The 22,202-nt window shown below is 51.5% G+C and overlaps 1 protein-coding gene and 1 pseudogene across 2 annotated transcripts; one reads left to right on the top strand and one right to left on the bottom strand.

The window, feature by feature from the left end:
* Positions 1-667: 667 nt before the first annotated feature.
* Positions 668-14,412, bottom strand: ALOXE3 (arachidonate lipoxygenase 3). 2 transcript variants are annotated; one of them, XM_029580957.1, is made up of 14 exons: positions 14,228-14,412; positions 11,621-11,825; positions 11,362-11,443; positions 9,758-9,880; positions 9,566-9,669; positions 9,235-9,407; positions 5,057-5,200; positions 4,754-4,957; positions 3,611-3,697; positions 2,914-3,083; positions 2,327-2,448; positions 1,925-2,025; positions 1,292-1,462; positions 668-1,019 (listed from the first exon to the last, which is right to left on the bottom strand). In XM_029580957.1, exons 1-14 carry the CDS (start codon positions 14,372-14,374, stop codon positions 840-842), a joined length of 2,013 nt encoding a protein of 670 aa, XP_029436817.1. In that variant the 5' UTR covers positions 14,375-14,412; the 3' UTR covers positions 668-839. The 2 variants fall into 2 exon arrangements, with proteins under 2 accessions (XP_029436817.1, XP_029436818.1); XM_029580958.1 differs by lacking the exon at positions 4,754-4,957.
* A 221-nt stretch (positions 14,413-14,633) lies between these two features.
* LOC115078189 lies at positions 14,634-16,622 on the top strand (annotated as a pseudogene).
* Positions 16,623-22,202: the final 5,580 nt, after the last annotated feature.

Below are 22,202 nucleotides of genomic sequence, written 5' to 3'. Positions count from 1 at the left end.
GACGAGCACAAGACGGGGACATGGATGGCGATGACAGAATTAAATTAGCAGCTGGGTCCTTCCAGCAAGCCCATGCAGGGGACGTGGGAGGTCAGGTTTTCAGGGAAGACCTTGGAAGGTTGACATTAGAAGAGAGCGTACCGGGTGTGAACTGAATTGGGGGAGCCGCACGTTCTCACCTGCCCAAGGTGGTCAGGTATCAAGGAGAAAGACCAGGCACTCGTATAGCCTCAGTTCTAATCCCCGGCTCTGTCACTATGTGTGTGTGTGAGACGCTAGGGAAGTCACTGTATCTCCTTGTGCCTGAATGCTAATCCTGGCTCTGTCACTGACTCTCTGGGCCGGCAGCTGGGCTGGACCCCTGGCAGTGTGGACAGGCATAACCGAGCAGACTGGACTGGGCAGGCTGGTCTCTTTCTGCATTACCCTTGAGAAACCCAGCATTGGCCAGGCAGGGCAGCAGAATCAGAGTGACGTCAGGCAAGAAGTGAGGGACCGGGAGGGGGGAGGCAGATCGCAAAAATCAAATGCAATCAGTGTCGGCAACGCGCAGACAGACAATCTGCACAGGGGAGACGGAGAGACCTGCACTGGAGTCGGGAAAGTGCAGCACTGAAAAGGGGAGCCGTCTTGGCAAAATAAGAGGGCAAGTCAAACAACCCCTGTGGAAAGCAAAGTCTGTCCCCAAGTCCTGGTTTTCCCTTCCTCTGCTGAGGACCCGCAGGACCAGAAGAGTCTGTGGGGAACTTGCGAGATCTGACACCTTGCTGGAAATTTCTGTTTAGGTTTTGTTTTTGTTTTTTTGTGGTGGGGGTGGGGGGGGGGTCTGCGGTCTCTTGCTAGATGGATATACTGTTCTCAATGTTCCTGGGGTTCAGATAGTTGTATTTCAGTTCCAGCGACGAGTTCCTGCGATCGATCTTGCAGGAGATCTCTGCCAGGCGTTTCTGGAAGGCTGAGATGCAGCGCTGGGGCTCCTCTTCTGTGAAGTGCTGATCTGGGTATGTCCCTAAAGGACTCTGTGAAAAATAAACAAATAAAAACAATTTAAAAAATAAAAATAAACAATGAAATGAAAACAAATTTGATTCCCTTTACAGAGTCAAAGCCACATATCATAAGATACACCCTCCAGTCTTCTGGTGCCATGGCTTCTTTAAATGATAGGTTGCAAATCACTAGAAACAAGTCTGCAATTTCATTTTTTGGGTTCCTTCAGAACTCTGGGGATGAAAACCATCTGGTCCCGGTGATTTGTTATTATTTAGTCTGTCAGTCTAGGCTTTCCTACCATCTCTCCTGGCTCACGACCCAGCATCCACAGTGCAAGGATGATGGAGAAGGTACTGTTCACCTCCGGCAGGGTCTCCAGGATGCTCCTCAGCGTGACAGTGCCCTTGCTGCTGGGAGGGGGATTTCTCATAGAAGCCGGCCCATTGGGCTGCCAGGAGAGGAAGTCAAACTGCAGCCCCCACAGCATGAAACAGAGATGAGAGAACCTCTTAGTAAGCAACAGATAAAATAATTAACTTGCAAAACTGTATGACCGGCGGTGAGGTCCCAGGTGAGGGGGGTCAGGCCCCGGGTCATGTAGGGAGCCAGCAGCACAGCCACGGGAAGAGAAAGTGACTCCCCTGAGGTCACACTCAGACAGAGTGAGTGACAGAGCCAGGAATTATAATTGAGATATAAGGAAATAAAGTGACTCATCCCTGAGGTCACACACAAAGAGGCAGAGCCAGGGATTAACATTGAGGCACTGGGAGGTAAAGTGACTCCCCCAAGATCACACAGTGACAGAACTGGGATTAGAACTGAGGCACAGGGAGATAAAGTGATTTGGACTGATCCAGATACAGAAAGTCAGTGACAGAGCCTGGGACTGGAACTGTTAACAGCAGCAGAGAAACGGGATTTCTCGTACCTGCCCGCTGTTGACAGCAGCATGCTGAGCAGAACAGGTAAATATAACCATGGTCAGGAACGTCTTGAGATCGGTGCAGGTGTGCAGCGCGGATGGGAAACCTGAAAGGTGAAAAAAAGAGAGAAGCCGTTCCGTCACCACGCAGCACAGCAGCCAGGAATCCCAGCCGTATAACAGCTCGGAGACCTCGGGACGGCAGGTTAATTCCATCTGTGCAGGGAACAGGGCGGCAGAGGGAGAATGTGACCCTCCGGTCCCTGAGGATTAAATGGGGCCGGGTGCTGGCAGTCGGACAGTGGGTTTGTCCCCCTGTTTGCCCACATAAAATGTAAGCAGGGGGGAGTGTTGCCAGTAAGAGTCCAGATTACCTCCCTCTCCCTCCTGGCATAAGGTTTCTCTTACCTGAAGATGCTCTCCCCAGCAGTCCCTCCTGAAAGATTTCTGCCACCCAGGACTGCAGCTCCGTATCCTGCTGCACTGAGCAGTCGCTCTCATAATAAAAATTAACAACGCTGGACACGAAACTGAGAGAAGAGGGGAGGACAAGAATGACGTTGGCCGAATCTCTGCATCGTGCCTCGTGATATTTTCCTGAATGCAAGCGGTCAGCCGCCTTCGACAATCGTCCCTTTCTTCCTAACCTGCCAACTCCAGAAAACTCTTGTTAATTGGTGTCGGCAGTGGCACCGGAACCTGATCCCGCAAGCGTCACAGGTTTGGGTGGGGGGGGGGGGGGGGGAACCGACCGGCGGTCACAGAGTGAGACCGGTGGAAGCAGCGGAATTAGAACCTGGGTCTTCAGGAGTCGCAGTCTGCGCTCTCTCTCAGTGAGATTGGTGGCAGCAGTGGGATTGTAAACTAGGTCTGCAAGTATCAAAGCTTCCTGCTCTCAGCAGTCAATTACACTGCCAGCCGTCCTCTCTGTCTGTTCAAATAATGCCTTCTCCATCACCACACCCACGCACGCCCATATTGCTCTTGCACCTCACCTCCCCAGCGCGTTCCAGATCTTCAACCCGTCATCTCGGTAGTAGAAATTTGGCAGCGACTCCAGCCCTCGGGCTCGGATGTCCTCCGGGAGGCAGAGAGAGGCATAGGTCAAGGTCGCCAGGCCTCTCTTCAGAAGCAGGGGGAGCCCGGGCCCTCCGGCCGCTAATACCTGATTTGCAAAACATACAGGCAGTGAAAAGCGGGCCTACAGGCTGCTCGCCGTGCTGGGCCTGGAGTGAGGAGAGGAACCCAGGCCGCGTCGTCGCCACAGCAGAATACCGACACGGACTTTAACTTGTAACACTGCAGTTAGCTGTTATGGTCTAGCAGCTCCATAGAGAAGGGCAACGTTATTTAAAGTTTCATGAACAAGCCAAGGCCTGGCTATTTACTCAGACCTTGGGGATGAGACTGGCTGGTGTTTAGCCCATTGTGGGGCAGTTTATTGCCTCTGCCTCACAAAGATTAACAAGACATTGCCTTACAGGCTCATGAATGAGTTCTATAGATTGTACTCCAAAGGGAGGGAAGTCCCACGTGGCAAAATAAAGTATTTAATCAATAAACATCTTACATTCGCAGGCACATTTGTACAGTTTCTGCACCCACAGAAGTCCACGCCCGCCCCTGAGCATAGCTGCAGCTCCCCGTGTCTGCTCGGGGGATGGGGGGGGGGGGGGGCGAGGCATCTCTCACCTGATCCAAGATTCCTCCAGCCTTAAGTAGCCAAGCCCGAGCCTGGACATTGATCTGGAGCGTGTACTGCATGTGCGGTATCAGGAGCTGGAGGAGGAGGAGGAGGAAATAGGATCAGGGGCTGGTACGTAGGATAGACCAGTCCTCCCAGCCCACCAGTCGTCATTGCTCAGGCCCTGTTGCCCTGTTAAGAGTCTTTGGAGTCTCACTTAACCTCTGACCCCCCCTTCCCCGTGGCGTTGCCAGGTGTCTCCTTTAGACAGGACTCTCCTGTTCTTTAAGACATTGTCCTCTGACCTACTAAAGCAAGACCAAGATGCACGACTGTGCTGCTTTTCAGTCCTGGTCATACATGGGAAAGGAAATGTGACTGAGCTTCACACGCGACACACATGGGCAGATCTGGGATCTTTAAAAGAAGGGGTACAGAGGGTGGGGATGCATCATCACCTCCTTCTCTCTCTCCCCCTCCCTTCTGCTCCTTCCAGGGTCCTCCCCACCTACTCCTTCCCCATTCTCTCTCCCCAACCCCTACCAGCTTCCTCTCCATCCCCTCCCCCACCACCTCCCTCCCCCACCTCTCCATCTCCCAAGCCCCTTAAATGTATCTTCCTCCACCCTTTCCATCTCCTCCCTCATCAAGCTCCCTCTCCTGCTCATATCCCCACAGGTTCCTCTCCATCCCCTCCACTGCCAGGCTCCATTTCCCCCTGCACTGGGGATTTCTCTCTTTCTCCCCCGCTCCTTTCCTTTAGGTTCTTCTCCACCTCCCCTTTCCTCCTTCTCTCCACTCCCAGGTTCCTTATCATCTCTCTCCCTCCTACCCTTCAGGGTGCTCTTAGGTTTCGGGGTAGTGCCAGGTCAGCAGTCTGGGGGACATGGTTAGCACATCTCTTCATCTGCTCTTCCCCCCGTGCACCCTTCTTTTGTAATCAGGACGCGCAGGATGGAGGAGGGGCAGCCGCAGTGACGGGGAACGCGTGCTTGCTACCTACCCAAGCCGCTGGCCTGCCGTCACTGCCGCCCATCTGACCGCCAGGGGGGGGGGGGGGAGAGAAGGTGGGGGCAGGTCGGACCCTTTAGGAGGTGGCCGTGTCTTCTGGGGAAAGATCAGCGACTTCCCCCCTATCGTGGCCGCTTTACCTTGTAAAGTGGGTGGCACGTGGGCAGCTGGCGTAGGGTGGAGACGCAGAAGACCTCCCCCAGGAGGTGCGTGTGCAGCACGTGGGACAGCGCCTGGTGCACGTGGAATTCCCCGCTGCGCACCCACATCTTGGCCAGGGTCCAGTCCCACTCGGAGTCGCTGGGCAGGAAGATGGGGCTCTCTGGGCCCGGGTTCTGACAGAGCTACGGGAAGGGGGGGGGGAGGGGGGGGGGGAAAAAAAAGCATTTTATAGTATCAGGGGGCAGGGGGAGACCTGCACAGAGACCGGAAAAACTCGTTACCTGAATGGCGATGGGGATCAGCTCGCCCTGGGGGGTGCTGTACAGAAGGCACATGGGGGCTGTGATGTACTGCTGATGCTCGTTGATGACATTGGCAGGGATTCCATCCAGGATCTTATAATCCACAATGAAGATGTTTCCTTCCTGTAAAGCAGAGAGTGCGGAGTGAGCTGGGAGAGGCAGGGCACAGGACGAGTCCGCAGATTGTAGAGCGTACAGACTGAGTCTGGGAGCTGGCAGAGAGTGCAGAGTGAGTCCGGGAGAAGCAGGGCACAGGATGAGTCCGCAGATTGTAGAGCGTACAGAGTGAGTCTGGGAGCTGGCAGAGAGTGCAGAGTGAGTCCGGGAGAAGCAGGGCACAGGACGAGTCCGCAGATTGTAGAGCGTACAGAGTGAGTCTGGGAGCTGGCAGAGAGTGCGGAGTGAGCTGGGAGAGGCAGGGCACAGGATGAGTCCGCAGATTGTAGAGCGTACAGACTGAGTCTGGGAGCTGGCAGAGAGTGCAGAGTGAGTCCGGGAGAAGCAGGGCACAGGATGAATCCGCAGATTGTAGAGCGTACAGACTGAGTCTGGGAGCTGGCAGAGAGTGCAGAGTGAGTCCAGGAGAGGCAGGGCACAGGACGAGTCCGCAGATTGTAGAGCGTACAGACTGAGTCTGGGAGCTGGCAGAGAGTGCAGAGTGAGTCCGGGAGAGGCAGGGCACAGGACGAGTCCGCAGATTGTAGAGCGTACAGACTGAGTCTGGGAGCTGGCAGAGAGTGCAGAGTGAGTCCAGGAGAGGCAGGGCACAGGATGAGTCCGCAGATTGTAGAGCGTACAGAGTGAGTCTGGGAGCTGGCAGAGAGTGCAGAGTGAGTCCGGGAGAAGCAGGGCACAGGACGAGTCCGCAGATTGTAGAGCGTACAGACTGAGTCTGGGAGCTGGCAGAGAGTGCAGAGTGAGTCCGGGAGAAGCAGGGCACAGGATGAGTCCGCAGATTGTAGAGCGTACAGAGTGAGTCTGGGAGCTGGCAGAGAGTGCGGAGTGAGTCCAGGAGAGGCAGGGCACAGGACGAGTCCGCAGATTGTAGAGCGTACAGACTGAGTCTGGGAGCTGGCAGAGAGTGCAGAGTGAGTCCGGGAGAGGAAGGGCACAGGACGAGTCCGCAGATTGTAGAGCGTACAGAGTGAGTCTGGGAGCTGGCAGAGAGTGCAGAGTGAGTCCGGGAGAAGCAGGGCACAGGATGAGTCCGCAGATTGTAGAGCGTACAGAGTGAGTCTGGGAGCTGGCAGAGAGTGCGGAGTGAGCTGGAAGAGGCAGGGCACAGGATGAATCTGCAGATTGTAGAGCGTACAGAGTGAGTCTGGGAGCTGGCAGAGAGTGCAGAGTGAGTCCGGGAGAAGCAGGGCACAGGATGAGTCCGCAGATTGTAGAGCGTACAGAGTGAGTCTGGGAGCTGGCAGAGAGTGCAGAGTGAGTCCGGGAGAAGCAGGGCACAGGACGAGTCCGCAGATTGTAGAGCGTACAGAGTGAGTCTGGGAGCTGGCAGAGAGTGCAGAGTGAGTCCAGGAGAGGCAGGGCACAGGACGAGTCCGCAGATTGTAGAGCGTACAGAGTGAGTCTGGGAGCTGGCAGAGAGTGCAGAGTGAGTCCAGGAGAGGCAGGGCACAGGATGAGTCCACAGATTGTAGAGCGTACAGAGTGAGTCTGGGAGCGGGCAGAGAGTGCAGAGTGAGCTGGAAGAGGCAGGGCACAGGACGAGTCTGCAGATTGTAGAGCATACAGAGTGAGTCTGGGAGCTGGCAGAGAGTGCAGAGTGAGCTGGAAGAGGCAGGGCACAGGACGAGTCCGCAGATTGTAGAGCGTACAGAGTGAGTCTGGGAGCTGGCAGAGAGTGCGGAGTGAGGCAGAGAGTGCAGAGTGAGTCCGGGAGAAGCAGGGCACAGGATGAGTCCGCAGATTGTAGAGCGTACAGAGTGAGTCTGGGAGCTGGCAGAGAGTGCGGAGTGAGGCAGAGAGTGCAGAGTGAGTCCGGGAGAAGCAGGGCACAGGATGAGTCCGCAGATTGTAGAGCGTACAGAGTGAGTCTGGGAGCTGGCAGAGAGTGCAGAGTGAGTCCGGGAGAAGCAGGGCACAGGACGAGTCCGCAGATTGTAGAGCGTACAGAGTGAGTCTGGGAGCTGGCAGAGAGTGCAGAGTGAGTCCAGGAGAGGAAGGGCACAGGACGAGTCCGCAGATTGTAGAGCGTACAGAGTGAGTCTGGGAGCTGGCAGAGAGTGCAGAGTGAGTCCAGGATAGGAAGGGCACAGGACGAGTCCGCAGATTGTAGAGCGTACAGACTGAGTCTGGGAGCTGGCAGAGAGTGCAGAGTGAGTCCAGGAGAGGAAGGGCACAGGACGAGTCCGCAGATTGTAGAGCGTACAGAGTGAGTCTGGGAGCTGGCAGAGAGTGCAGAGGGAGTCCAGGAGAGGAAGGGCACAGGATGAGTCCGCAGATTGTAGAGCGTACAGAGTGAGTCTGGGAGCTGGCAGAGAGTGCAGAGTGAGTCCAGGAGAGGAAGGGCACAGGATGAGTCCGCAGATTGTAGAGCGTACAGAGTGAGTCTGGGAGCTGGCAGAGAGTGCAGAGTGAGTCCAGGAGAGGCAGGGCACAGGACGAGTCTGCAGATTGTAGAGCGTACAGAGTGAGTCTGGGAGCTGGCAGAGAGTGCAGAGTGAGTCCGGGAGAGGAAGGGCACAGGACGAGTCCGCAGATTGTAGAGCGTACAGAGTGAGTCTGGGAGCTGGCAGAGAGTGCAGAGTGAGTCCGGGAGAGGAAGGGCACAGGACGAGTCCGCAGATTGTAGAGCGTACAGAGTGAGTCTGGGAGCTGGCAGAGAGTGCAGAGTGAGTCCGGGAGAGGAAGGGCACAGGATGAGTCCGCAGATTGTAGAGCGTACAGACTGAGTCTGGGAGCTGGCAGAGAGTGCAGAGTGAGTCCGGGAGAAGCAGGGCACAGGATGAGTCCGCAGATTGTAGAGCGTACAGAGTGAGTCTGGGAGCTGGCAGAGAGTGCAGAGTGAGTCCGGGAGAGAGCAGGGCACAGGATGAGTCCGCAGATTGTAGAGCGTACAGAGTGAGTCTGGGAGCTGGCAGAGAGTGCAGAGTGAGTCCAGGAGAGGCAGGGCACAGGACGAGTCCGCAGATTGTAGAGCGTACAGAGTGAGTCTGGGAGCTGGCAGAGAGTGCGGAGTGAGGCAGAGAGTGCAGAGTGAGTCCGGGAGAAGCAGGGCACAGGATGAGTCCGCAGATTGTAGAGCGTACAGAGTGAGTCTGGGAGCTGGCAGAGAGTGCGGAGTGAGTCCAGGAGAGGCAGGGCACAGGACGAGTCCGCAGATTGTAGAGCGTACAGACTGAGTCTGGGAGCTGGCAGAGAGTGCAGAGTGAGTCCAGGAGAGGCAGGGCACAGGACGAGTCCGCAGATTGTAGAGCGTACAGAGTGAGTCTGGGAGCTGGCAGAGAGTGCAGAGTGAGCTGGGAGAGGCAGGGCACAGGATGAGTCCGCAGATTGTAGAGCGTACAGAGTGAGTCTGGGAGCTGGCAGAGAGTGCAGAGTGAGTCCAGGAGAGGAAGGGCACAGGATGAGTCCGCAGATTGTAGAGCGTACAGAGTGAGTCTGGGAGCTGGCAGAGAGTGCGGAGTGAGGCAGAGAGTGCAGAGTGAGTCCAGGAGAGGCAGGGCACAGGACGAGTCCGCAGATTGTAGAGCGTACAGACTGAGTCTGGGAGCTGGCAGAGAGTGCAGAGTGAGTCCGGGAGAAGCAGGGCACAGGATGAGTCCGCAGATTGTAGAGCGTACAGAGTGAGTCTGGGAGCTGGCAGAGAGTGCAGAGTGAGTCCAGGAGAGGAAGGGCACAGGATGAGTCCGCAGATTGTAGAGCGTACAGAGTGATTCTGGGAGCTGGCAGAGAGTGCAGAGTGAGTCCAGGAGAGGCAGGGCACAGGACGAGTCCGCAGATTGTAGAGCGAACAGAGTGAGTCCAGGAGAGGCAGCAGAGGGCACGGAGTGAGTCTGGAGATGGTAGAGCGTACAGAGGGGGTCAGGAGTGGCGGCAGAGGATCAGAACGACTCTGGGGATAGTAGAGAATATCAGCGAGGGCCCAGGCAGGGACTGGAACTCGACGTGCCAGCGCTGGGGCTGAGAGCAGTCGGTGCTCCTACCTTCAGTTCATCCTCCAGGTTTGTGGACCCCCCGAGGGATGTTGCAACCATCTCCCCAGTCACTGGGAAATTAGACGGGATTTTGTTGCATCTCCGGATTACATTTGGGTGTGCTCCATTCAGAAACTGGTAACCGAAAAAAGAGTCTTCCCTCCAATGCTGAGACACGTACTCTGAGACAGAGCGATGCATTTTTTACTTAAAAGCTCTTATATACCACACGCTCCAAGAAACTATTCAAAGCGGTTTACAATGTTACGTTCATAGAATAAAATGAGATATAAATCTCTGAGCTGGGGTGACCTGCCTCTCAAAGGCCATAGGCACCAACCTGAAATAGGTGTCTGGACGAAAGACAAAGCCCTCTGATACTCTTGAAGGCTCTTCCAGTTACCCCGGACTTTTCTAAATGCCTCTAGTTTAATCTCCACATTTCTGAGAATCACAGGAGAAAAGCCAGGTATGAGAACCAGAGACCCTGGAGACAAGGAGATAGATCATCCTGGGGCTGATGGTAACTTACTGAGGCCTCCTGATCAGCATGGGCGGAGCCAGCTTCACAAGGGAATATTTTGCATCAGAATTTAAGTCTTTCATGGAATCTATATCAATGCACCGTGGACAGCCTGGCTGGAAATCCTTCCATCTGGGGAAAGATAAGGACATCGGTAATTTATGTCAGCCAATCACCAGCAGCAGACCCCACCCCCACCCCAGGCCCCCAGCCAATCAATCCTGACACCAGAGACTCAAAGACGCCAGCCAATCCATTACCAGCAACACAGACCCAATGCCCCCAGTCAAGCCATAAACAGTGACAGAGACCCAAGAATCACAGGCGCCCATCACCTACAGCAGAGACTCAAGGACTCCAGGCAACGGATCACCAACAGCAGAGACCTAAGAACCCCTGGAAAATCTATGAATGGCAGCAGAGGCCTAGGGACCCCAGCCAATCCATCATCAACAAGAGACACTAGGACCTCAGTCAGCCTGTCACCAAGAGCAGACACTCAAGGACCCCAGCCAATCCATCATCAACAAGAGACACTAGGACCTCAGTCAACCTATCACCAAGAGCGGACACTCAAGAACCCCAGCCAATCCATCATCAACAAGAGACACTAGGACCTCAGTCAGCCTGTCACCAAGAGCGGACACTCAAGGACCTCAGCCAATCCATCATCAACAAGAGACACTAGGACCTCAGTCAACCTATCACCAAGAGCGGACACTCAAGGACCCCAGCCAATCCATCATCAACAAGAGATACTAGGACCTCAGTCAGCCTGTCACCAAGAGCGGACACTCAAGAACCCCAGCCAATCCATCATCAACAAGAGATACTAGGACCTCAGTCAGCCTGTCACCAAGAGCGGACACTCAAGGACCCCAGCCAATCCATCATCAACAAGAGATACTAGGACCTCAGTCAGCCTGTCACCAAGAGCGGACACTCAAGAACCCCAGCCAATCCATCATCAACAAGAGATACTAGGACCTCAGTCAGCCTGTCACCAAGAGCGGACACTCAAGGACCCCAGCCAGTCCATCAACAGCAGAGCCTCAAGTACTAGAGCCAGTCACCAGCAGTAGAGACCAAAGGACCCCAGCCAATCCATCAACAGTAGTACAGATGCAAGGGCCACAGTCAACCTATCACAACCAGAAGGGTCACAAGGACCCCAGGCAACATGTCAACAACAAGAGAGACCGAAAGACCAGGGCCGGATTTAAGATTTTGGCGCCCCCTAGGCAACACTGTGGGGCAAGGGCAGGGTATCCTCCCAAAAACTTGCATAGCGGGGAATTTCGCTATCAGAGATTGCAAAGCAGGGGAGAACTGTTTGGCAAGAAAGCCACAACGGTACCTCTTTGAAGTGGCAGTGGTACATGGCACTAAAATAAATGAGAGAGGGCACCTCTTAGGCGCCTTCAAAATCTGCTGCCCTAGTCCGAGGCCTATGTGGCCTAGAGCTTAAATCCGGGCCTGCAAAAGACGCCAGTCAGATGCCCTGATCCCAGAGATCTGTCCCTACCCCATATGACTGGCACTTGCCAGAGACTTTGTATACCCTAGACCCCCAAGAGACTTCACACTCCCAAATTCCCAACACATGCTCTCACCGGTATAACTCCTGCCTACACTTCAGTTCAGAGCACCGATGCTCCAGAAGGATGAGGCTCCTGTCATCGGTAACTTTCTTAGCTAAAAAAGGAAAAGCCAAAATGAGAGGGATGACACTGATACCCCTGTTTAGCTCAGAGACAGGTAGACAGTAGCACGCATGAGACAGGTGTAAAGAAACCAGGAGACTATGCAGAGGTAAGAGGAAGGTGCATGAAATCCTTAGGGGACCGCTATGAGCTGAGTGCCTGGCCCCACCTGTTCCCTCTCGGAAGGTCTCGGTGAGGTACCCCTCCATCCAGCGGTAGCAGGGGAAGACGTGGGTCCTCTGGCCGGGGCCCTCCACCGCGACGGAGCTGCAGTACCAGCTGTCCTCGGGAAAGAAGGCGTAGGGCTCCTTGTGCAGTCGGACCATCAGGATCTCCCCCAAGTCCTCGTGGGTGCTGAGCTGGCACTCGTCGACCTGAGCGAGGGGAGGCCGGGTTAGAAGCAGGCACTGGGCACCGGGGGTCACGCCGGTCGGCTTCCGGCAGTTAGGAGGCGGGCTCCCCGCAGCCTTGCCTGACGTATCGGGCGCGGGGAGAGGGGCTCCCTCGCTGAATGCCAGCATCAAACAAAGGGAGGGCCGGTGCCTAGGCAAACCTCGAGCCCCTCCCCCGACCTTTAACGTTCAGGCCCAGAGGCCACCCCTCCCCTGAGATTTTGATAATTAAACTCAACAATCATGATGGGAAACACATAACTGGACGTAGGAAAAACAGTTTTCTAAAGCGGCAAGAGGCAGGTGGTGCCTTAGGGAATTTACATAGGTAAATCTCATTGTACCTGGTTAAAAAGGCTTTTTTGGGAATTGTGCGCCCTAACACCGCCTAAAACTACATACGGTCAAGAGAACTGGGGTAAAGCTTAAACAGTAAACGTACCCCCAGACTTTGCACCAAACTGTACAGACTTGGAAATTACCCTCAGACTTTTAAATATCAAACTTTCTTTCCTATACAAGCATGCAGTGCACTTAGGTTTCAGAAATCGCGTCCCGATGTCCGATGAACGCCTCGTCTCTATCAGTTCAAAGCAACCCATTCTGCCGTGGCTGAGGGTGGTCTCTGAAATGACGGCCTGTCCTGAACTAGGACGTTTCCCTTTACTACTCACCATGCCAAAAAAAAAATAAGTTTCAAATGTATCTTGCCGCCTCAGTAACGGTGACACGAACGCCCTCCATTTAGCAGATACATCGCGGAGTGCACAAGAGTCACTCGGGACCTGCAGAAGCAAGCCTGCTGCCGTACTAAAACGGCACCGACTCCCAGAACTCAAACAGCAACAACAGAACTGCAGGGTTACCCTGGGCTCTCTTCCCAGCAGGGTTACAGCAGTGGGAAAGGGAAACCACTTGCCCCACTGACAATCCCTGTGACCTTGAGCAATTCGCTTTATTTCCTGTTGCCTCGGGTACCCACTTAAATGATAAGCTCTTTGGGGAAGGGACTTGTTGTATCTGAATCCTATAAATGCCATAAGCTGCCTTTAGCATTATTTGGAAATGAGGGCTATAAAGTGAAATGTATTATTAGCAATACACGTTCCTAGTGGGGAAATAGAACAAGCCGGAATACCTAGAAACTACGCATTAGCAAATGTGTCGTTCCCCCCCCCCCCCCCCCAACTAAAGACCAGGGGAGCAGTATACTGCGAGCTAAGGAAACCAGAGTTCAAATCCCACCCCTACTTCTTGTGACCTTGGAGAAGTCACTTCATCCTCCATTGCCTCGGTCACAAATGCAGATCCCTATTTACCAAGACTTTTGACCACAGATACACAATTGGGAGAAAACTTTTAGTACATAGACCTCTTGGACTGTAAGTCCCCTGCGGACAGGGAAAATACTTCCTGTACTTGACTGTAACTCACCTTGAATTACCAATGAAAAGACATAAGCTAAATACACAATAAATACATTTAAAAAAAAAGAGTGATTACAAATTATAAATAGAAATATACAGACACTCCAACCTCACTGCACCCCCTCCTGTTCCCTGCAGGACGGGGGGGGGGGGGTGGGTCTGCTCCGCTCCAGGCTCGCCCCCTCCCCTCCAGTTCCCGGCACAGCCTGGGAGGGGAGGGATTGAAGCTAAAGCAGAGAGCTCTTCTCCCCTGCCTGAGCTCCAGGGCTGAATGTAATAAGCTGAGCTGAACGGCAGCTCATAGTTTAATAATGTGCATGCTAAAAAAAATAAAATAAAATAAAAAAGTGTAATTCCCGATGCAGTAAGCTAAATCCTGACATTAGGTCCCGGCGCCCCCAGTTTCTGCCCTGCAAACTTTACCGTGCACTGGGAGTTAAGTCTGCAGCCGGAGCAGCTCTCTGCATGGGGGGGGTAATAACATAGCTAACGCCATCGTCGGCCCGGGATTTGCATGAGAGGGGCGCTAACCTGCACAAAACTCCTTGCTGCATCGGGATGAACACAACGGGGCCGATGCAAAAAAAAAAAATTAAAAAAAATGCGCTGAAAGCGAGCGCTGAGGGCTCCTAACGCGCCCCCAGGCAATATTTAAATAAGGAGTCGCGCTGCCAAGGAGGCGCTAGGGGCGATTGCGCGCCCGGGGAGAAGTCGGCTGTAACGGAGGCACCTCGGTCCCCTGGGATTGGGGGGGGGGGGGCAGTGTCCGACAGAGTCAGGAGGGCAGAGCCCTGCTCATGCATTGCGAGCTTCGGGCGCTGTCATCCAAAAACAAAACCAAAAACCAACCCCAGCTGAGCTCTAGGGGCAGGATCCAGCCCTGGCCTTAGCCTGCCCCCTCAGCCCGTGCTGCTGTCCGATCTGTCCCTCTCATTCTACCCCCCCGTGCACACTTACTGCCCCGGCGAGGAGCCCTGCCCCCTCCCTGTCCAGCCGGCGCTTGCCACTCTCCCCGCGGGACCCCACCAGGGTGAGGGAGATGGCGTCAGAGGTCGCGGCGGTGGGGAAGGAGCCCGTGGCCACCGTCACCCGGTACAGCGGCATCCTCCGAGCAGGGAGGGCAACCGGCAGCGAGTGACTGAGATCTCTCTCTCTCTCTCTCCTGCCCTGCTCTTATATAGAGAGAGAGCAGGGCAGCCCCTCCCCCACACCTCCTTCCTATCCCCCTCCCTTCACGTCCCACACCCAGCTCATCACAGGCAGCCTTTGTCTTTTCACAGCTACCTCGGGGCCTAGTCTCAGAGGGGAAGGGGGGGGGGGGTGGAGAGGAGAAACCTTTGGGCCAGGCCAGAGTGAGGGCCCTCCGTCCCCCCAGTGCATCGTGGGATTCGTAGTTCCTGCGCCTCCCATGGCGCTCGGTGCCGGGCCCGTGATTCTGCCGGCGCTGCAGCGGCAGTAGGAGCAGGAGCGAGGGAAGAAAGCCGCGTTGCTGGCTCCCACTTCCCCTCTCGGCCCCGTGAGCTTCTCGGTCTTTTTTTAAGAATCTCTCCCTTTGTGCACCGAGCAAAGAGGAGCCCATCTCAAGCAATGCGTGTGGAGCTGGATGCATCCTGTGTCCACCCATAAGCAAGCAAGAGTCAAATGTGTGGTGCCAGGCCTGAGGGATTTCATTCAGGAAACCATCACATTCAACTGGCTTGGGCTGTGCTGCAGGCAAGGAGCTGCAGCCTTCATTAAGGAGGGTTAGAGAAGGAGAGCTGAGTGAATCTGGTTTATACTAATACCAATGTATTTGAGAACTGGAAAGAAAATGGCTTAATCTGATCTGCCTGACAAATCAGCAAGGATGCCAAAGGTTCATCCGGTCCTGAGAAAGTTTCTGCTGGCAGTAACGCTGATTGTTGTCTTTTTGAATTTCAACCTTCACTGCATTCTTCAAAAGACAAGTTTTAACTGGGTGCCAGCCATCAACGTGGATAAGGTCCAAATAGCAGAAACTTGCTTCAATCAGAACTTCCGCTTTCTTTTGAATATGTCCGACGTGGAGCCATTCTTGTGCTCCGACAGTTTTCAGCAGCAGAATATTATCCATGGCAATAATAAATTCAATTTGCCCTATGGAGTCCGGAAAGGAGAAAGTTTTTTTAAAGCAGCCCTGGCGAAACTGGAAAACTGCCATCTTCCTGCAGAGGTCGAGAAATGTCCTTGCAAGCGGTGCATTGTTGTTGGAAATGGGGGGATTCTACGAAACAAGACGTTGGGGGAAAAAATTGATTCCTACGACATAATTATACGGATGAACGATGCCCCCGTGATAGGATATGAGCAGGATGTGGGGAGAAAAACGACATTCCGACTTTGCTATCCAGAATCCGTATTTTCAGATCCCATTCACTACGATCCCAACACAACCGTGGTGCTCTTGACTTTCAAGCCTCGTGATGTAAAGTGGCTGTCAGACCTGCTGCAACACAGACGTGCGAGTACTCGTGGCTTTTGGAGGAAACCAGCCTTAAAGATGATATACCCTTCCACTCAAGTCAGGATACTCAACCCTGTTATTCTTCGAAAAGTAGCACATGAGATGCTTAATTTTCCTGTACTGTTCCCCAAATCAAAAACACGTACTCATCCAACAACTGGTCTAATTGCTATTGCCCTGGCACTTCATATTTGTAATGAGGTTCATATAGCAGGCTTTAAATATAACTTCACATCCCAAAACAGCTCATTGCACTATTATGGAAATGAGACCATGTCTCTCATGAAGGAGAATGCATACCACAACATCAGTGCGGAGCAAAGGCTTCTGGGCAAATTTATGGGCAACAAAACCATCATAAACCTGACACAAGACTGAACTGAAAGCTCACATGGAGGAAATAGCCATGCACTGAACAATATGAGTAATATATTTCTTTTACACTTTGAGCCCATTAGAGATCATCATGGAACTTTAAATGAGGAAGACCACAAGGGTTTTTGGATTTCCCCTTAGTGACATGAGCAGCGCAGTAGCAGCGGGAAAAAAAAAACCCAACCTTCCTCAGCTTACCTTCTCCTATCCCCCATATACCATCTCTGTTTTAAAGAGTTGGGCATCAGTTGAGGAAAAGAGCTAATTGAAAGTGAAAAATATAAAATATGTGAATCCATGTTGTTTTCATGAAGTGTTGCATACCTCAAAGTATACTATTGCTATCTCTCCCCACTGAATAGGAACCAAAATCTCATTCCATGAAGTTTTCTGCTTTAAGCAAGTTTAATGTTCAGTTTATTGATCTATAATGGAGGAAAAGAAGTACGACTGATTTTCATATCCCTATAGCTAGTGTTCATTGTATATAATATACAGAGGTGGTTTTTTTCCACTTGTCTTTTGTGTTTTTCAGATAGCACATACCACATATTTAAACTAAAGCCCCCAGCTTCAGGTATCCGTGGAAATATGGCGTGCCAATCGCTTTGAGGACATAGGGTCCTTTTTGGAGGGGGGGGCGGGGAAGGAAAGACAAACATTTTGCAGTTTATATCCCACCATTCACAACGTTTAAAAAAAAAAAAAATCAAGGTTACATACAGAAATGTGTATTGGCATGTGAACTGAATAATCTGAGCTGCCAATGCTATGGTTCATCTGCTTATGATCTGATAAAGAAAGCTATGCCCTCTGGGTACCGTGCAGCATTTCAGATGAATACGTGGGGTAGTTATGCTCTGATTCTGTCAGCTAAATAGCTTTTCTGCCAAGCTCATTCTTTCAAGCTCTTTAAGTGCAAATTCCTGACTTCCTGAAAGCAGTCATGATTGGAAAAATGTTAGTTATTTCCCATTGATTGGTTTGGTATATGATATTCTAGCAAAAATGGACCAGTTAGCTCCCTTGAAAATAAATGTGTGCAGGAAGGAGCTGAGAATTACAGGGAGGCAACTTTACATACTCCAAGAAGTCCTGATTTAAAGCGAAACTGCTTTTGGTGCAGGCTGTAAAGGGTGTGGAAGGTAACAGCAGTGTAAGAGCAATATGGCTGTACAATCAAATAAAGCTTTCCATTTATGTTTTCCCTACATCACTGGAATATCAAATCCAGTTTGCATGGAAAGATATGTCCCATTGAACAGTGATGTCACTGATGAAGTCAGTGTCTTTCTTCGGCAGGTAACCGAGTGAAACGGATGGTTAGACTTTCTTTTTCACTGCTATGCATTACGGTTCAAAGGGATAAACATGCACAGGACTGAAAATAAACCACTGTTAAATTTTATGAACTTTTATCAAGATGTGATAGCACATTCAGGGATATCACTATTCAAAATTGTTAGCTGGATTATAGATTTCAGTTTAATAATGGGATTGGGTAATGGGGTTCCTTCTGTTTTCAATAGTGCACAATAAACAGAGCTTGCGAGCAGTGCAAGGTGAGCATCACTGTGTGCTAGTGTCCCCTGTCAGGCATGGAGTCCCCTCCAGAGGGGCCTTGCACATGAGCTGCTTTCTGTTTTTCGTTGCTCTTTCCACGAAAGCTCGTCTTGCTCCCTCTAATCCCCCCAGTGCCAGGTCCCTGTATTCTTAGAGAGATTATCCTTCTGCTCCTGCTTTTCTGTACCTCATTTGGAACTCAGGGGAAGCCATCTTCCTTCTGCTGTCCTGTCCCCGGGTTCATAAGTACTAGGGGTCTCCTTTCAGCCCCCAGAGAGATTGTCTTCCTCTTTCTTTCTCCCACTCCCCTCCAATTCTCGAGCAGGAGCCTCCATACTAGCCCTGGAACGATTGCTGCTTGGGCAGTGGTGGGAATGAAGCATGTGTGAGAAGAGTTGCTTGTGTGCAGCTGTAGCTTACGCATTGGGTTTAGAGCGCACATATGTTTGTAGTGTGCCCAGGAGAGCAAGGAAGGGAAAACAGCTGTGAGGGAAAGTAAAATAAATAAATAAATAAATAAATACAAATGCATGGAGGTGAAAAGAGTGAAGTTGAAAGATAGAGGTCACAGGACACTGAGAAGTAAGAGACAGGTCAACACCATTTGTAAAAATAAAAACAATGACAAGAGAAAGCTTAATCTGGACTTTTGTTTGGCAAGAAAATGACAGCGCATGCACAGTTATGGAAATGTGTATGTGTGCACAAATCCACGCTGCCTGATAGGGAAAAAACATTGTGGTGTGTACTTCTGAAAAACTGCATGGCACCCAGAGGGCACGCAGTTTCCTTTAAAGCTTAAAGCTCATGATGAAATGCAGTTTCCACAGATGTGTGATTTGTTCATATGTGGACTAATACAGTATTTGTTTTTTGTTAGTATTCCCTTCAGAGGACTGAAATTGTAAACTTTTCTCTTCAATAAAATATAATTGTATTTTTGTAAAAAAAAACCCCAAAAAACCAAACAGTCTTGAATTTAAGTATATCATGGGGGGGGGGGGGGAGTGCTGTGCCTTCCCCTGCCACTCCCTCCCTCTCCCTCCCACCGATAAACGTGCAGCCATTCACTTTAAGAAAGGAACTATTGGAATGACAGGAAAACGTGCTCCACTCCCTCATCCTGATTTTCCGCAGGGACAAAATTTCTGAGCTGAATACAGCACGGCAGGTCCCAGAAAAGCACAAGGAGGAGGGGTGGGAAAGCAGAGGAGAGGCTCAAAGTCTCAGAGTCAGTGCGGGGGGGGGCCCTGTACTCCCAGTCTGGCCTTTTCTGCTGAAGGGGGTCCCATGATGCACCTGCAGGAGAGACACAAAGCCAGCCCCGGAATGTGATGTGACACTATCTGTGTGTGTGTGTGCGTCTGTGTATATGTATGTGTGTGTGTGTATCTCACTGCACTAACACTCAAAATTCAAACTACAGCCCAGCCTATGAAAAGACAGCAATGCAACTAGTGCAGTCTGCCCCAGAACACCAATACACCTCCTACTGGGAAGTGCAAATTGGAAAATAGAATAAGTTGGACTGCTACAGATCCCTACGCAGAAAATACATGCTAGCAGAGTACCTCACCTCGGTCACAAATGCAGGAAACAGGGAGACTCTAAGCAAATACACAGGTCAATACGGTAAAGTGCGGCCGCGGTTACCCTGTTTCTAACCCGCCTTCTACTCACAATTTGGCCGCGTTAACCCAACCTGCAATCCACTTTCCCCTTTAACCCATCCTTACCGCCTCTTTAAATCAACAAGTAACCCTTTCTGCCCGCGGCATGTATATGAGATGTAAACGATCGGATTAGCTATTCCCCCCCACATTCAGTAACGCGCGCCCCGACTATCGCCTTTTTAACCTGCAGTTTTGCTGCGCGTTTAACCTGCTAACTTACCGCCTACCCTTACCCCTGCGTTAGAGGCAGGGGTAAGGGTAGGCAGCAAACTTTCCCCCAGCCTTGCTCACCTGCCCTGGCCGGTGAGCGAAAAAGGGACAGCCCAGTCCTCTCTACCCTCCTCCCGAAGCAACGAAAGCGAAAAAGGAGGCAAGGCGCAGGGCAAAAGTTAAAACAAAAGTGAATAAAGAGTAATAAAAGTAAACTTACTGGCGGGAGCCGGCGGGCGCGCGTTCATCGAGGGAGGCGGGAGCCGGCGGTGAAAGCGGCCTCCAACAGCCCCTGCCGGCGGCGAATGAATGCACGCTAGTATACGCCTGTGCAATTTGGGCGCTCAAAGCGTGACGTCATGACGTTTGGCGTCAAGTGTGACGTCACGCCTTGAGCACCCAAATTGCACAGGCGTATACAGGCGTGCATTCATTCGCGCCGGCAGGGGCTGTTGGAGGCCGCTTTCGCCGCCGGCTCCCTCTGGCTCGATGAACGCGCGCCTGCCGGCTCCCGCCTCCCAGGATACTGTATAGGCGCTGTATAAAGCGCCTATACAGTAAAATGGGTTGTGCAGGCCTAACGCTTCACGGACGCTTCTTGGACGCGGCTTGCATTTGCAAGCTATTTAAATACAGTATCGAGCGGTAGGTGAGCCGGACTGTGCGTGCGGCAAACGCGGGTGCGCCCAGCACTAACGCAGCTCTTCCTACCGCTCCTTACTGTATCAGCCCGACAGTGATAAGTGATCACCGATTAGAAATAGAAAGATGCAGGCAAAAACGGAACTGGAAACCCCAGGAAACAACGACTCACTGGAGAAATAGAAACAGAAATGCATTAACTCCTGTGCTGTGCAAAATACAAAGAGATCAGAAAGACACATTTTCCAAAGCTGAGAGACAAAATCTAAGACTTCCTACAAAAAGAATGAGCAGGGAAAACGCCGTCTAATCCCCGGAGAGACAGGAGAAACAGCAGCTAGAGCAGCACAATACGACCAAGGGCAATATGGACCAGCACTAAACCTAAGACAGGTCTCTGAAGCTGTACTTTCCAGGTGCTGTACCTCTGCTCGACTTATTATCTTTTTATAATTCTTTTCCTTCTCCTTTTATTTCACTCATTCTGTACATGACTTTGGTAAAACATGTAAAACTGCCATGCCAATAACGTGATCGGATTCTGAATGTGTGTGCAGTGTGACAGGGTATGTGTGTGTGTGTGTGATGCGATGCTGGGTGTGCATCTCTGCATGTGAATATGACAGTGCATATGCGTGTGTGTGCGCTTGTAGGTGTGATATTGCAGCGTGTGTGTGCCTGGCTCTTGCCCAGAAATTAACTTCTGTGACTGTACTTCTATTGTGTTTTGGCACTGAGCACAAACAGATCCTTGTCTCCTCTTATCAACATCTGCTCTCCGAAACCTCCTTTATACTAATCACCATGGCAAATGCAAACGACACCTCTTCCCATAATGCTGCCTCATGTTTTGAGTCACCTTTTGTTACACATACACACACACACACACATTCTTACACAAACATGCAAATCATGCAAACATATACACATTCATACACAAACATGCAATCATGCAGACATATACACATTCATACACAAACATGCAATCATGCAGACACATACACATTCATACACAAACATGAAATCATGCAGTGACACACAAACATGCAATCATGCAAACATATACACATTCATACACAAACATGCAATCATGCAGACATATACACATTCATACACAAACATGCAATCATGCAATGACACACAAACATGCAATCATGCAGACACATACACATTCATACACAAACATGAAATCATGCAGTGACACACAAACATGCAATCATGCAAACATATACACATTCATACACAAACATGCAATCATGCAGACATATACACATTCATACACAAACATGCAATCATGCAGTGACACACACACATACACAAACATGCAATCATGCAGACATATACACATTCATACACAAACATGCAATCATGCAATGACACACAAACATGCAATCATGCAGACACATACACATTCATACACAAACATGCAATCATACAGTAACACACACACAATTGTGTGCATATCTATCTATATCTATACAAACACACACACACACACACTCACACACACAGATATGAAAAAGCAAACTCGTGCAGTGTCAGTAGTGGGATTTAGACCCCCCACTCCTAAACACTCATCAGACCAGTTCTTCTACACCCTGGGATGCTGAGCTGTGGTCATGGCTAAGGGTGGCCCTGGGTGCTTGGATTTTGAGCCCATGATACAAGGTACAGGAAGGGAGCCCTGGTGTATGGCTCCCAGCCTTAGGAACATTGCTGCAAGGGCAAGATTTGTGTCAATAAAAATAGAGAAAAAATCCCCAAGTGATTGAGAATGAAGGCACATGGTGCTAGAACTGAGGCTCAGCTGGAACTACTGTGCCCCCTCCCACCCCCACCAAGAAGGAGAGGACAGGAAGGAGAGATAGCAACAAGGGAGAAAGGAGGCGGAAGAAAACGGGGGGTGGGGGGGGGGGACGACACAGAAATGAGAGAAGGAGGAGATATCCATAAGATGGGGTCTATCACTAAGCCAAGACAGAAACCC

The sequence above is a fragment of the Rhinatrema bivittatum genome, chromosome 16 (genome assembly GCF_901001135.1).
Source record: "Rhinatrema bivittatum chromosome 16, aRhiBiv1.1, whole genome shotgun sequence".
Lineage (NCBI taxonomy): Eukaryota > Metazoa > Chordata > Amphibia > Gymnophiona > Rhinatrematidae > Rhinatrema > Rhinatrema bivittatum.
Note: the sequence above shows the minus strand (reverse complement) of the source record. Positions and strands in the feature narration are given on the sequence as shown.